Source organism: Thunnus maccoyii, chromosome 11, assembly GCF_910596095.1.
Source record: "Thunnus maccoyii chromosome 11, fThuMac1.1, whole genome shotgun sequence".
Lineage (NCBI taxonomy): Eukaryota > Metazoa > Chordata > Actinopteri > Scombriformes > Scombridae > Thunnus > Thunnus maccoyii.
The window spans coordinates 6,473,841-6,489,437 of record NC_056543.1 but is presented as its reverse complement, the minus strand read 5'-3'; the positions used below and the strand labels follow the sequence as shown (position 1 = coordinate 6,489,437).

The 15,597-nt window shown below is 37.1% G+C and overlaps 1 protein-coding gene across 1 annotated transcript; it reads right to left on the bottom strand.

Annotated features, from left to right (window-relative positions):
* Window positions 1-979: 979 nt before the first annotated feature.
* LOC121907441 (signal transducer and activator of transcription 1-alpha/beta-like) lies at window positions 980-15,597 on the bottom strand. The gene is made up of 24 exons (XM_042427007.1): window positions 15,006-15,597; window positions 14,335-14,462; window positions 13,046-13,190; window positions 12,729-12,824; window positions 12,251-12,328; window positions 12,060-12,138; window positions 11,875-11,963; window positions 10,829-10,980; window positions 10,545-10,703; window positions 10,330-10,422; window positions 8,918-8,977; window positions 8,793-8,822; window positions 8,611-8,701; window positions 8,362-8,403; window positions 7,378-7,461; window positions 7,183-7,284; window positions 5,939-6,074; window positions 4,420-4,460; window positions 4,007-4,083; window positions 3,773-3,912; window positions 3,172-3,351; window positions 3,002-3,062; window positions 2,054-2,153; window positions 980-1,651 (listed from the first exon to the last, which is right to left on the bottom strand). Exons 2-24 carry the CDS (start codon window positions 14,460-14,462, stop codon window positions 1,484-1,486), a joined length of 2,331 nt encoding a protein of 776 aa, XP_042282941.1. The 5' UTR covers window positions 15,006-15,597; the 3' UTR covers window positions 980-1,483.

Here is a 15,597-nt window from a genome sequence, read left to right as displayed (position 1 = left end):
TCTTAAGATCAGAGGAGGAAAGAAGTTCTAGGATTGTTTTATTTGAATAGTTTTTAGAGGCTGTGAAAAAGTGAGTGAGAATGACTTGTATTTCTTACCAGACTCGTCATTTATTTTTATTTTAGCCAGTCACATTGCTGCCACTTACTATCCTGAGTTTTGTTTGTGTTTACCATTGTTTTGATACATTTACGGTTTATTCGAGTCAGACCAGTCTGCTGGTCGACTGGTCGATTAGTTGGTCGATATGCTCTCGTCCGACTAAATTCTCATTGGTCGAATAATCTCCGTGTTACTTTCATAAGAAGAAAAGTGCTATATCAGTAGCCTTCCGGGATTAATCCATTATTTCCTGCGGCGGGAGGGACAAACTAACAAATTACCTGTGAAAACAACGGGGGTGTATTCAAAACACCCCCGTTGTTTTCACAACTTTGAACTCGCCCAACCTAACGGACACTGCTGGGTCTAACTGCACTCAACGGTTACTGAATGTTTACTGAAGGTACTGAATGTCTACTGAGTCAGCGTTTCTCTTGTATTAATATCAACGAATCACCGCCAGGCCAAAAGATATTTTTTAATGCCAAAAATAACGCTAAATATCGGTAGCGTAACTACGTTTAGGAATAGGGAAATGCTTAGTATGTTTGCGTAGCGAGTGGGGAAAGAGCGGCGGGAAAGTGACGGTGGATGCAGCGGAGCAGAGGAAAAGGTTATCGGTAAGTTCTCAGTCTGGCATTAAATATACAATACAGACTTAAGTGTAATGCTAAAAAAAAAAAAAAAAAAAGTCAGGTCTGTTGTTTCCCCAAGTACTGGAAAAGTGAAGGGGGTTAGCTCCAGAGTCAGCAACAATAGGTTAGCATAACCTGAAGAGGCAAAACGGAGAAATGTGAGTTCACTGTGCACTCTGTCCCGTTACACCTGCGACTAATCGATTAGTTGAAGATTATGTACGATTTCAGTCAACCAAGATTTTCTTTGGTTGACTACAGCCCTAGTCAGGACTGATACTCCTGGAAAACTGAAGACAAGCAGTCAAGAAATTTGACCACTTAATGTTTTCTTTGTTTTCTCTCCATAAATAAAGTTATTATTGTAGATTCGGTGCTGTATAATGAAGATGTGATTTCCCTCGGCACTGGAATGGGTTAAAAATATGTTTATTTTAATGAACAAAATGAAATACAGTACAGCGATGTCTTTTACACACACACAGCAGTAGAGAGACACAAAGTCAGTTTGTATAAACATTCAAGTGAATCTCCAAAAAGAAAAACAAATCAATTATTAACAAATAATCATCATAAGAACATAGAGAGGCAGTCAGTTTAAACATCTATTGCATCGCCCAAACATCTTAACATTCACGATATCTTTGTACAACATATTTAAAACATCTAGCAGAACATTAAATCCCCAGTAGATGTATCATTGTATTTCACTGATATATGCATCAAAACACATTGCTTGTTCTTGATTAATAAAATGTTTCATCCTGACAAAAAGGTGCTGGCACATTTCCCGGGGGGAAACAAAATTGTCCTGACTTGATGAGCGTCTCCTCTTCAGATGTGCGGTAGAAAGGGGATCGAGATGTGTCAAGTAAATCAGGGAAGAGTTCCTGCATCAGTTGGTGATCCTCCATCTACAAGGAAACAAAAAGGTCACGTTTAAATGAACTGAAGAGACGAGAAACATCAAACCAGCTGTATATTTGAAAAAAAGTGGAATTACTCAACTGGAGAGATTGTCAAAGCTGTGCTAATCAATGTTTTTATATTAAAAATGGATAATAATAATAATCGGCCGTCCTCCCTCAGCTCTACTTCAATTTTAACCTCTTTTAGCTCGTTGTTTTGGTTTTGCAACTTTTACATTTTTTGGTTAGGGGGTGGGTGAAAGGGCGAAAAAAATTCGTGATTCTTGTCTTGTACAATTCTGAATCACGAAATACTTACTAATATTATATTCCATTTCTGCCATGTCTGTTCAGCTAGACGACTCTAAATTCGACACAATGCACCTATGAGAAATGTTTCAAACCCACATGTGCGATGGCGGTTTTGACACAGGCGTCTGTTTCCGTTTCCATGTCCACGTCCGTGTAGAGCAGCTCTTGAGGTGGAGAGGGAGGTGGCGTAGGATCGCTGTAGAAAAAAAAACAATACACTATAAATAATAAAGGCAAATCCTTCCTCTGCTTCCTGTCAGTTATAGCACACAACAATACAGATTGACAGGGGGGGCAAAAGACGGCTATGGTGGCATGGAGTTCGTAGTGATGTGAGGAAAAAGCTGGACTAATTATAGCGCCTCCCAAAGAGTGGCGACTGGAAAAGAAGGTGAGCCAGATAAGTGGGGTCTAAGATGATTTTATGTGCTCTTATTACAGTTTGTTTTTGGTTTTTAAGTGCCAGTGATTTTTAGATGACTTGTTGACCATCCGCTGGAGATGCTGGAGATGATGTGAGGATACTTTCAATTATGTCTTGCGCTGACGTAGAAAGAAAAGTCTTTTTTGATGCTGCAATCTGTGTTGAGGTGACATTCCAGTTTACTACAGTTTATTTGAATGAGGCAGTGATGGATATGAGGTTATGGCTGATGATTATAAGGGGTTTAAAGTGTGGTTTGCACCCAAAAGTCAATAAGTTTGTGAGTTGTGGATGGGTTGAGCAACAATCAAATGTTAATTTGACCTGAGCAAATGGGTGATGAATGCTAAGGTTGCAGCCGGACAGCTAAACAATGAGCTGAAACTTGCTATAAAGCTCCGTAAACACATTACACACTGTCATTTGATACATAATTATTATCAAAAATATCAATTAGCACGGCACTTACTAGCTACATGATTTAAAGGGGGAACTCATGTTAGTGTTTGGCGCATTTTGAAAGAAAGCATCCACCATTTCTCAGTGATGGGGCTGTAGCTGTAGATGCAAAGTGTTTATTTCTGAGGTATTTTTTGTTTATTTATCATTATCTTACTTACTCTGACTGATGGCCGCGTATTTTCCTCACATAGCCGTTTATCTCTTCGAATGTCGGCATACCTGCAGAGATAAAGGTCATTAGAGGGCTCATATTCAACTACTATGTAAATCTCACATTATAAATCCATGAATCATTACAAGGATTTGAAGGTTAAGCAAGAGACAATACTAGAACTGCTGTAGTAGCGTCCGAAGGCTGTGTCTTTGTCGATGTCTGGGTAAAGATAAAGCAGAGGGTTCCTGGTCTTGTTCCCTTTGACTTTCAGGCTGTAGTTGTAAATGATGTACGGCAGAGTGTCCACCAACATTTCCTTCTTGGTGTAGGGCTCTACTGAATGCACATAAGCCTCTACAAGCAAACACAAGAAGACAAAATATCTGGTTAAGACAGTATAGACAACTCAAAAACGTATTTTTCTTCTTGTCTGTGAATGTATCCCTCTGCCGCAGCTTGGCGAGTAACGGTCCCGGGCGAAGAAAAAGAGGGAATATCGTTCATAAGTGACTGTAAATGTGATATATATCGACTCAATTTAACTAACTGAGGCAACTTTGGAACGAGGGCTGTGGATTTTCTTACAGTGTAGTCTCGTTCCAAGAGAATATCTTCAGGGTCAGTAAGGAGAGTAGGAATTATTGCAGGCACTAAGACTCATTTCCTCATACATAATGGCACATCAGTATTGTATTAGGCAAACTTGCTTTAAAACTCTAATTTGAATTTGAATTTGAAATGTGCTAAATCTGACTTGACTCGGACAGAAACGTACCGCCGTTGGAGTGATCGACCCAGCTGAAGGTGATAGCACCGTCTATGATGCTTTCACTGAAGCGGAGCAGAAAGGTCCCGGCCGGTTTTTCCTTCAACAGGGATTTTGTTTTCTCCCTGCTCACGAACCCCATGATGGACCTGAAGCCCACATGAAGGATATGACAAGACTTAAGTTAAAACAGTGACTTAATCGTCATCCACATTCTCAGGAGACAAGATTATTTAGTCTTACCCATCCTTCCAAAAGTCCACCAAGTGTCTTTTGATCAAATCCAGGATTCCATCAATCCAGATCCAAACGCCTTCGTTCTGTCCACACAAGAAAGCAAAGAGAGAGAGATTAAGCTCCTCAGATTCTTCTCTAACCAGTAAAGTAAAGGAGGTTCATTTAAAAATATTGCATAACTTTTATCCATCTAACAAACTCATCAGTAAATATGAAAGATGCTCATTTTGTAAATCTGAAACAGAATCAATATTACAGATTGGTTAGATGTATCTTTGTCAATATATTGTCAATATCACACAAAAAAGCACAAAAAAACTGCTGCTCTTCTGGAAAACATCACATTTGATTTGTTTTGTCACATTTTATTTATTTATTGGTATTATATTATTAGTAACTACACTAACTAACACACACACCTTGGAGAACTTCTGCCAGGGAACAAGATCATCAGGATCATCTGTGAAGACGCAACAGTTACAGAAAAATATGAAAAAAATTAACATAAATGTAAAGTAAAATATATTATTTTAGTACATTAAAAACACAACTGACTGTCTAATCCTTAATCTGAAATCCTATTGATGAACACTCATGTATTTGTTTTAATTTCTATAACTTTTTTAAAAGAGTCGCTGGATATTTTGGGAAATACGTTTTTTTGCAGAGATTTAGATGAGAAGCTTAAAGGTGCAATATGTAAGAATTGGTTATTTCATACTCCACACTCCAAACCAACAGGGGGCAGCATATCACCGTTACATTATGCTACATTAGTGCTGAATCAATAGTGCATTATCAGTGCTCTGTAAGCTAGCAAACTAGGTAACTAGGACTTTGATTAAGTATGATAGCAATATCAATTCAGTGCTAACGTTGAGCTAACATTTGCTTGAATAAATTTAACCTAGAAGACAAAGTGCTACTTCTTCACCCTCTCATGTTGGACTGAGGGCAGACTGGACAGTGACTCATTATCGCCTCTTGAGGTACAAAGTTGTATTACGAGATAGGACGGGCTGGGGCTAGTTGGTTAGCATGTTAAGACATAGATGTCTTTGACATACTGTCAAAACTGTTATTTCTTGACATTCTGTTGATAATTTAATTAATAGTTAATTTTTGAATGTTTCAAACTAAAATTCTTACATAAATCTTACATATTGCACCTTTAATATTACTCTCATGTCTGTGCGAGAAATATGAAGCTACAGCTAGCAGCCGGTTAGCTTAGCTTAGCATAAATACTAGAAACAGGGGGGGGAAACGGCTAGCCTGGCTCTGTCTAAGGAGGAACAAACTCTGTATACAAGCACCTCAAAAGCTCACTAACAATCACATTATATCTCTTTTGTTCAAACAATGAAAAAAAACAAAGTAGCTTCATAGAGATTTCAAGGAAGTCACTGCACCCAGCCAAGAAATACTCACTTAACTCCTGGTAAAACAACAACATGTTGTTCTTACTCATTGGTTTTTGTACGGACAGGCTAGCTGTTACCCCTCGTTTCCATTCTTTGTTCTACAACAGGCTGCTGGCTGTAGCTTCTTCTACAGGCTGCTGGCTGTAGCTTCATGTTTATCACACAAACATTAGCATGGTATCAATCTTCTGATCTAACTCTCGGCAGGAAAAAGAATAAGCGTATTTCCCAAAATGTCAAACTGTTTTTTTGACAAAGAAGTTCACAGATGACAGCTTTACAACTTGAACTGTCCTCAACAGTGACTTTTGTTGTTGAATAATAAAGAAATTATTCTGAGCTGCTCACAAATACTTGCAAGCAATTACAATATAACAATACTGAGTCTCTACAGAAATACTGTATATATTAGTGTCACATTGAAGTAACAAGACCTCTGTAACAAGAGTTTTAGCAAGCAACCACTAGAGAGTGCCATGCTGCAATTCCTTGGACGAGACGGTCAAACACTTACCCACAATTTTGTGTCTCAGCGTGGAGAGCTGGTCTTCATTGAGCTCTCGTTTGCCAACAGACAGAAACTGCCAGCTCAGAGCCTGCGACAGCTGCTGCCAGGCGAGTGGAGGAGGGTCGACAAACAATGAAAGGTTCTGCAGAACAAAGTTAAGAGTTTTACTACAGTTTGTTTGTGCTGCAGTGAAAAAATGATCCTAATTCACTGTCTGTCACAGGGATGTGCCCCTCTCTGGCTGGTCGTGAAAATGTGATTTAACTACAAGTTTAAATTTGCAAATATTCACTCATCTACTACAATAAAAAGAAAGAAAATGGTACCGTCTGAACATGAGAATGAAAGATAAACGAAGGTCTTTATTGTAGCGTAAAACATGTACAGTACAAACAGAAAAAACTCAACTCAATTGACTGTTTTCAGATAGTTTTCAGCTCCTTTACTTAAGTAAAAGTACCAATACAGCGATGTAAGAATACTCCATTACAAGTAAAAGTCCATGACATCATTAGATTATTAGTAGTGAAGCATCAGTGTTAAAGCAGCATGTTACTGTTGTAGCTGCTGGAGGTGGAGCTAGTTTCAACTACTTTATATACAGTTAACTAGTTTAGTCCAGTGGTTCCCAACCTAGGGGTCCGGCCCCTCCAAAGGGTCACCAGATAAATCTGAGGGGTGGTGAGATGATTAATGGGAGAGGAAAGAAGAAAAAACAAAGTTCTGATACACAAATCTGTTTTCAGTTTTTGGACTTTTTCTCTAATCTTTGATTTTTGGTGAAATATTGGATCATTTGAACATTTATTGAAATGAAAGCATGTGAGAAGTTTAGAGGGAAAAATCACTATTTGGTGGAGCTGTTAACAACTCATAGACATGTGAAATGTGACCCCGACTACACACTGCTTTTTGTAAGACGTCAAAAGCCAAAAAGGTTGGAAACCACTGGTTTCATCTTTAACAATGTGTTGTATTTGTTATATTGTTGTTATATTATCCATTGTGTCAAATCTTCATCTGAAAAGTAACTAAAGCTGTCAAATAAATGTAGTGGAGTAGAAAGAACAATATTTCCCTCTGAAATGTAGTGGAGTAGAAGTATAAAGTAGCATCAAAAGGAAATACTCAAGTACCTTAAAATTATACTGAAGTACAGTACTCAAGTAAATGTACTTAGTTACTCTCCAACACTGGATGTGTCTCAGCATGCAGCTAAAGAGAGCGCTGCAGTGTGATGGTGGATTTACCTTCGGTTCACTGGTGGACAGCATGCTGTACCACATCACTGTGGCCCAGGCACTGGGGATCTGACTGGTACTGGAGATGACAACCACAGGCAGCGAGCTGGCCTGGACCCACACAGGAGGAGACCATTTAATAAACTTCCAACACTCTCTTCTCCTAATCCAATATTTACAAGTTCAGAAACAGTTGAAACTCACCTCAATGTTAAACTCCAGTCCGGCGTACTGAAACTCCGTCACAAATTTAATTATGTGGAGTTCTTCAGTGACTCCCAGACGACTCTGATGAAGAGGAGAGAGACATTAATTGTATAATGACTGGAGCTGAAACAATTAATCATCAGAAAATTAATCTGCAACAATTTTGATGACTGGATAATCTTCTGTCATTTTTTCAGCAAAAATGCCAAAATTTCATTGTCAAATGTGACTATTTGATACTTTTGTTAAACATATATATATATATATATATATGTATAAAGCTCAATATTTTTGGACTTCTGGTTGAATAAAACAACACTCTTGAATATGTTAACTTCAGTTTAGGGAAATTGTGATGACATTGTTTCATTTTTTTCTGACATTTTATAGACCAAAAGATTAATTGGTTGAACGAGAAAATAATCAGCAGATAAATCAATATTGTAAGTAATAGGGATGTGCAGAGAGCCCGGTTATTGTATTTGTATCTGTATTTGTCGAGGCAGCAAAATTATTTGTATTTGTATTCGAATAAAAGTGTTTTTGTTTTTATTACGCTTTTAATTTTAGAAAATTCAAGTGTTACAATAAGTGTTCATAAATAAACTACCTTACGAAGGAGAAAAGTTTACTCATCGCCTCATGCAGACAGACTTCCAACTAACAAATATTATTTAAAATATTTGTATGAAACAAATATTTGTAAAAAAAAAAAACATTATTTGTGCTTTGCCGAATAATGTATTTGTATTCGGGCACACCCCTAGTAAGTAATCATTTGTTGCAGCCCTAATAATGACTATATACCAGCACTTAGAAGTAGTGAGGCAAAAAAACCCACCAGTGGCTCCCCTTTTGTTTGTTTTGGAACTTGGACCATGTTTAGCATCGATATACAACATTATAACAGTATATAAATAACAGAAAATAACAAAATGCATAATAAGGCCTGTTTAATTGAATGAGAACGTCTCTTCGTACCTCAGCTGCTCCTTTAGTTTTCACTTTGCTTTCCTTGAGTGACTAAAAAAAAAAGAGAGAGAAAATGTGTCCGTTATATACCGTTCTACGTTTGTTTAGCTCAAGAGATGCATGAATTATATTACATGTACTGTTCATATAATACAAAGCAATATGTTTAATTAATAACACACAGATACCCCCCGAAAAAAAATCAGATTTCAAAGGTTTAATATTTCTTAAGCTTCAAGAGTTTGTGGCGTTACATACCATGTGCCCAAACTCTGCCACCAAGCCTCCTTCCGGCGCGTCCACATCCAACACTTTACTGTTATCCACGGTGAAATCGAAGCAGCGGAACCTACGACAACATCAGACAAATGTGTCAAAGTTAATCAGCAGTCTATAACGATTTATGCAATATAATATAAACAATCGACCGGTTTACCTACCCTTTAACTGTCTTGACTTCTTCAACATCCCTTATTTATCAGAAGGGGAAAAAGGATACAGAAAAATTTTAGAGGAAAACAAAAGTTTCTGTTTATGTAAAATAATTATAGTTTATTTGACTTACTTGTCAAACACAGGTTTGACTTGGAGTCGGCACTTGAATTCTGGGAGGTTTGCTAAGAACCTGAGAAGAGAAAAAAAAAACAGATACTGATGGAATAATCCACAAATAAACATTCATTTCATTTTAAATATGCTACTCTCGCGTCTTGCTGTCGACTCCTATTAGCTCATATTTAGCAGTTTATTGAAACATAATGAGCTGATAAGATGGTGAAAAGTGATGTCAGCTGCAGGAAGTGGTTTTAAAAGGTTTCTGCAGACAGTTTTTTTGCTGTGTTGGTTTGTTTATACCAACAGGTTCCATTATTACTGCCGTGAATCCAAACTGAATACAGCTTTTGTCCTCTTTTAACACTTTTAAAGTCTGTTGGTGGTGAGAAATGAGTTAGTTAGGAACTTTAATGTCCATATTGTGGAAAATTATCTTTGGCTTCACCACATAACAATACAAAACAAATGGGACAACGATGAGGAAAGGGACACACTATCAACAAAAAACATGATTTAAAATACATAAATACAGTAAAAGTGAAATAATATGGGAGTGGATTTTGTGAAATTGCATTCAGCATCACAATTGCAAAACATTACAGCTTCATGTCTGCTTTATTTTTAACATGTGGAACATTTTGTATTTCTTACAGTTAGAAAACGATAACATTACAGTAATAATTCAACACAAAGAGCAGTTATAAAGTTACAGCAACAGTAACTTCTTACAGTACAGTGCTGTATTTGAAGTACTGTACATGAAACAAAAGCTCATTTCTTGTGAGGTGAATGACCTGAAATCACTCTACAGGTGATTTGGAGAAAAAACTGAGCGACGGTGTTAAAGCCTCCGGAAATGTGGCTTGAAATCATAAAAATGCATATGTGATATCAAAGTTGAGTGTCTCATTAAACATCCACAAAATTCTGAATGAAAATAAACATTCATAACTATTAGAAAACGTAGCTCAAAAAAAAGCTCATTTTGCTGCTCAAACAGTTTCTGAGGACTGTGAGGGCGTGTTTGGATCACGTTTGATTGACAGCTCACTTTCAGCTCAAATACCATTTTATTTTCAATCACTAAAACGTTTTGCTGACATGGAATAAACTAAATCTATCAAACGGACCCTACTTGGTTAGAAAGCTTGACTAGCAAGATAGGTTAGACCACCCGAATCTGTGTTTTTATTTAACTATACCTCCCGGTGTATGGCGCTAATGGTATTAGCATTCTCCATTCACATACATGAAACAGTTAGCATAGCTTAAACGTTTTGCTATTAACTACCAAATCAAATTGACCCTACTTGGTTGGAAAGCTTGAATAATTCACTAACTAACACACTAGGTTAGACCAACCGAATCTGTGTTTTTATTTAATTATTTAACTTCTATTTAATGTATTTTATGGCGTCTTACCTCACTGTCACTGCAAATCGCACCCTGGTCTTCAGTATCAGGGGGCGATTTGGCAAGCTCGACATGATAGGTTGTTTCTCAACCACTAGAGCCCTGCAATGCAAGAACACAAACAAAACACGTCAACAATAAAGAGATGTGTGTGTGTGTGTGTGTGTGTGTGTGTGTATGTGTGTATGTATAAAACACAGAAGAGTCCCGATGCCATGACTCACTTGGTGAGAAGTTCTTTGTACAAGGACAGTGTGAATTTCTCAATATCTGGGAGTCCAGGGAGGTTGGAGTCATCAGTGATGTTGTATTTCTTGCTCTGTTCTTGCAGTTTCTGCAGCTCTTGATGTATTTGTTGGAGCACTTCTGCCACAGTTGTGAACCTGCACATACAGAATAATCACACACAGGCACGCACAACACCACATCTGTCATTAAACGCGACAGGTGGGACAGAAACACAAAACATCTTCTACATGGAAGATGAAAAGCTAAAGTGCTTTCTTACCATTTCTGGAGATGGTCCAGACTGGTGTCAGCTGGACTTCCTATGCAGGACATCTGCTGTCTGTGCTTCCACTCAGGCAGCTCCACAGCTGTGAGAGTCTCCACAACCTGCTTTGCCAAGTTTAAAATGTTCAATATCTGCTGCAGCACCATCTGCAAGACAAAACAACAAATACAACAAGCTTTAAATTTCCCACATTAAAGTGTGTTTCCAGGTGTATGAAGTCTCTGCAGCTGCTCCTCATCTCTTGAGTTGCGTTGTGGGTAATGTAGGCACCGGGTTTTAACAAGGAAGAAGAACTCATGGAATAAAAAAAAGATGATATCTCTGGTTCTGTTGCATCAATGTTGATGTTGAACTGTTTCAGGTATCTACAGAGGAAATCTAATTAAGATACTTAATTAATCAATGTAGAAATTGTTGTGGCTTCGAATCATTACATTATATCAAGCATTTGAGCATTTTTTTGTAAAACACAATGAGTTTTTGCATTGATTGAATTTAACGGGAGGAAAAAACTGCCTGGAATAAAAATCAATATGTAAAAACAATACTGTTAGAGCTTTGAACAGACTGTTGTTATGTGTCTTTGACATACTGCAGGTCAAGGAAGCTGAAGTTAATGAATGATAAAAGAAAAAATCTAAAAATGATTTTCATCATCAATTAATATATTCATTATTTTTTTTGATTAATTGATTAGTTGTTTGGTGAAACATGTTCATTACTGTTTCTCAAAGACCAAGACAACATCCTCAAATGTCTTGTTTTGTCCCAACCGACAGGACGAACAGTTTTTCTTAGAAAACGATTGATCGATTGGTGATTAATTAATAGCTGACAACTAATTGATTAATCGACTAATAGTTGGAGCTCTAAAATGCCTGGTTCAAGTCTGGGAACCTTTGTTGCGTCTCTCTCTAATATATAAATATGTAATAAATCTGCTGAAGTGTTCAAAATGTATCACAAAATACAGACATACTTTGAAGATGAAGATGCTTTAAGAGTTTGTGCCGCTGTCGACACCATCTGGTCTACAGTACCTGCTTTGTTCGTACGATAAATTTGGCCCGTTTCAAACATTCATCTTCCACAAAAGCACGAGACACAGCCAATCCAACACGCTGCTCCACTGGAGACGACAAATGACACACAGATGAAGCAGGAAGTCAAACCAAACCAGTCGTCTGTTTCTGTCTCTCTCTCTCTCTCTCTCTCTCCTACTAACCTTCGCTTTGCCAGGTCTTCTGTATATGGTCGAGGTTTTCATTCAGGGCCTCCAGTGACTTAATTTCCTTCTTTATATCCTGCATCAGAGTTAAATAAATGGTAAAGTCAGTGAAATACAAACCAATAAACCGTGTGATGTCAAAAAAAAGAAGAAAAGAAAAGAGAGAGAGACAGTCCGAGTGAGTTTACCGAAGTCTGCCGTCTCAGTTCTTCAACGTTTTTGTACAACTCTCTCCATGTTTGTTCCATGGTCGGACGACCGCAACCCTGACAAAGAGATTAATTTCATGCTTTTACTTTATTTTGTGTCATTCAAACCAGATTCTAACAAAAGAGACTCTCACGCTAACAGTGCAAGTTTCACCACAGAAACACGGCATTAAACACAACAGAAGAAGAAAAAGCTCCACATAGTGTGTATTTATTCCTTTTTTTAACAGAATGAAACAGATCTGAAACACTACAACAACCAGAAACACATCTGAAGGTTTAGATGTAGAAATAAAATAGTAAAACTGAATAAAAGCCAAATTTGAAAAATCTTTATTCAGGCGTTTGATCTGCAGTCTTGACATAACGCCGTCACAGACTTTTCATCTCTTCTACCGACAAAACCGGTTTAAAAATCGACTGCTGATCATCTTTACTGATATCGTTGTGATCTCACCTGTGACGCGGAGGCGGAAACAAGGATTCTCTTTTCCTCCTTCAGACATTCAGAGACGATAACGGCAAAGTTCAGCGGATCATGTCCAAAGTTCTCCTACACGGGACATAAAGACACATAAAGAGAGGAGAGGTCGTAATTATTTTACTTTGAGAAAAGATAAGATGAACTTAAACTGAAGTCGTGTTTATTCTCCAAAGTAAAAGTGAGGAACATCGTCTCAAAAGCAGCAACAAAACAATATTCAGTTCACATACAGAAGTGTATCCGAACCTTTGACTGGTATACTGGTATACTGGTATACTATAACAGCCTACCAGTAAGTAGTTCTTTAATCCTGGAAAATCAGGTCCCTGCAAAATCTTGTGCTTCTGGATAGAAATGTTCCACTGTTCTTCCAAATGTTTCAGTAGTGCATCAAAACAAGTTCTCGCTTTATTTTCATTCCCAGCTGCCGAATCCCTAAAAAAAAAAAAAAAAGCAAATCAACAGATAAATATATATATATATAATTAATTTAAGGATTGTGACTGTTGACTGTCATAACTGATCAGAGTAACAGAGTGATTGATCTCAGGAGGGGGTGAGTTTGAAAAGCAAAAAAACAAAAACATGATAGACGATCAATCAGCAATTTAACACATTTCTGGGAGAAGTTCCTCCTCTGACTCACCGGATTTAATCTGGTTGCCTAGCCTACCGAACACAACACACATATTTACCTTATTCTTCATGTTTTTGGGGATATTCCTCTCCTTCCTTTTATTATATAGTAATAATAAACATTATATACTGTAGTTATATATAGATTTATGTGTTTCTGTGCAGATAATTGTTGTTTTTTCTTTTCTTGTTTGCCCAATTAGAAGATTTGGCTGATGATTTTCTTTATTTTTCTCATCATCAATTAACGTCATGTGCAGAACCAAACTAACAAATAACTCATCTTACTTACAAGTACTGTGTGTTTATCCAAAGCCTGATATATCTTATTCCTCTCTAACCCGTTTGAGTCGTTCTTTTAAGGAAAAAAATGTCTAAATTCTCTGATTCCAGCTTCAAATGTGAATATTTCCTGGTTTCTTCAGTTCTCTATATTAGTAAACTGAATATCTTTAGGCTTTTTGAAACATTGATCGACATTTTTTTTTACCGTTTACCGTAAATGCAACTGTACATATATATATGTGTGTGTGTATATATATATATATATATATATATATATATATATATATATATATATATATACATATATATATATATATGTGTGTGTGTGTGTGTGTGTGTGTGTGTGTGTGTGTGTGTGTGTGTGTGTGTGTGTGTGTGTGTGTGAATACATTCTGCTTTTGTGGGGGTTTTAGTTTTGTTTGTCATCTTTTCTGATCATGTTTTATATATTTGACATACACTATATGTTCAAAACAGAAGAAGAAGAACATGACAAGGAGCCACAACTAGATACTATAAAGTGTCACAAGCCAAAACTGGAAGCACTGGTTTAATCTTTAACAATACAGCGTCATTTATAAGCGTATCGTATGCTATTCCAGGTAATAAATCAAGTGCAATAATCTTAAAATCAACCGTGTATTATTCCCAGACTCACCAGTCCTGGCTCTCGATCCAGACGCTCAGACAGTGACGGATCTCTCGGGGGAATTTCCTCTCATACAGTCGGCTCACCTGGCCCTGCAGTGCTGAGTCAAGCCTCAACAGTTCCTGCCACTGGGCCATCTGCGCGATTAAAGCCCCAAAAAACAGTGACAAGTCTGAAAACCATCACTGTAAATAAGGCGGTTATGCTGAGTAATACTATTACTACCGGGTTACTTAGTTGGCAGTTTGACAGTTTACCAGTTTTGATCCATAATTTCAATGGTAGGTCTTAGCATCAAATAGCATCAAATTTGAAAATATATTTGAATTAGATTATAACAATGCAACTTATATAGTTATTTAATACTAATAAGTATGTAATAATATGGATTACTACAGCAGTGGAATAGGGCTGTTTGCTGCCTCACATTTCGAAAAGTTATAAATAAATAAATAAATACATGAAACGCAATGTGCACAGACTTATTATTTGCCTTCCCTTAATAAATACAATATGATGTTTGTGAAGACAAGCGTTAGTAAGAATATAATTACCATCAATGGATATGAAATGTAGACTATTCCCAGTTGTAGGATGATTTATGCTGAAGTTGCTGCCTAAATATTCACTTTTAAACAACAACAAAACATGAATAAAATGTTTATTTCCTTCAGACTTACTGTGTGGTTGTTGTTTCCCGGTCCGATTATGGCAGCAGGCTGGTAACTCCGGACAGAAAGTAAAATAGTCTGCAGTGACTCTCAGTGTGTCTGACAGGGAAGAAGAAGAAAAGGTTGGGCTTTATAGTTAACTGACCCTCCCACAGATCACGTGATTCTCGAAAAATCAGAAATCCAGCTGCGTCAAGCAGCCGGTTACAGCTGCAGGGTTACACACTCTTAACTTCCGCCTTCAAAATAAAAGAGCTGTGCTGTTACTGGATGTTATTATTTCCACACTGAAACACCATACATATAAAATATAACAAAAAATATATTGATTATAACACCTCAACCCAGAAAACAACATCAACAATAGCACAAATAATTACAAATAACAGTTAAGAGTGAGAATATAGTGCTGCTCATAACAAGACACATACAGACTATGAATGCATTACATGTAGTAAAGTTTATTTCACAGTTTTTCAGGCTTTTGTCCGCGTTTCAACACACAGATTGATCCATAATGAAAACTGCAGAGAGCACAAAAGCCTCAAATTGCGTCTTTTAATTAGCAGAGCTCCAACTTGCATGCATTTTGCTTTTTTTT

Excerpts from the sequence above, each read along its gene's own strand:
- LOC121907441 (XM_042427007.1), bottom strand. The coding sequence starts at position 14,462 with ATGGCCCAGTGGCAGGAACTGTTGAGGCTTGACTCAGCACTGCAGGGC. Across the intron at positions 8,702-8,792 it reads GAAGTCAAGACAGTTAAAGG|GTTCCGCTGCTTCGATTTCA; the intron begins GTAGGTAAACCG and ends ATGTTGTCGTAG. Across the intron at positions 1,652-2,053 it reads TCAAAACCGCCATCGCACAT|ATGGAGGATCACCAACTGAT; the intron begins GTGGGTTTGAAA and ends GTTTCCTTGTAG.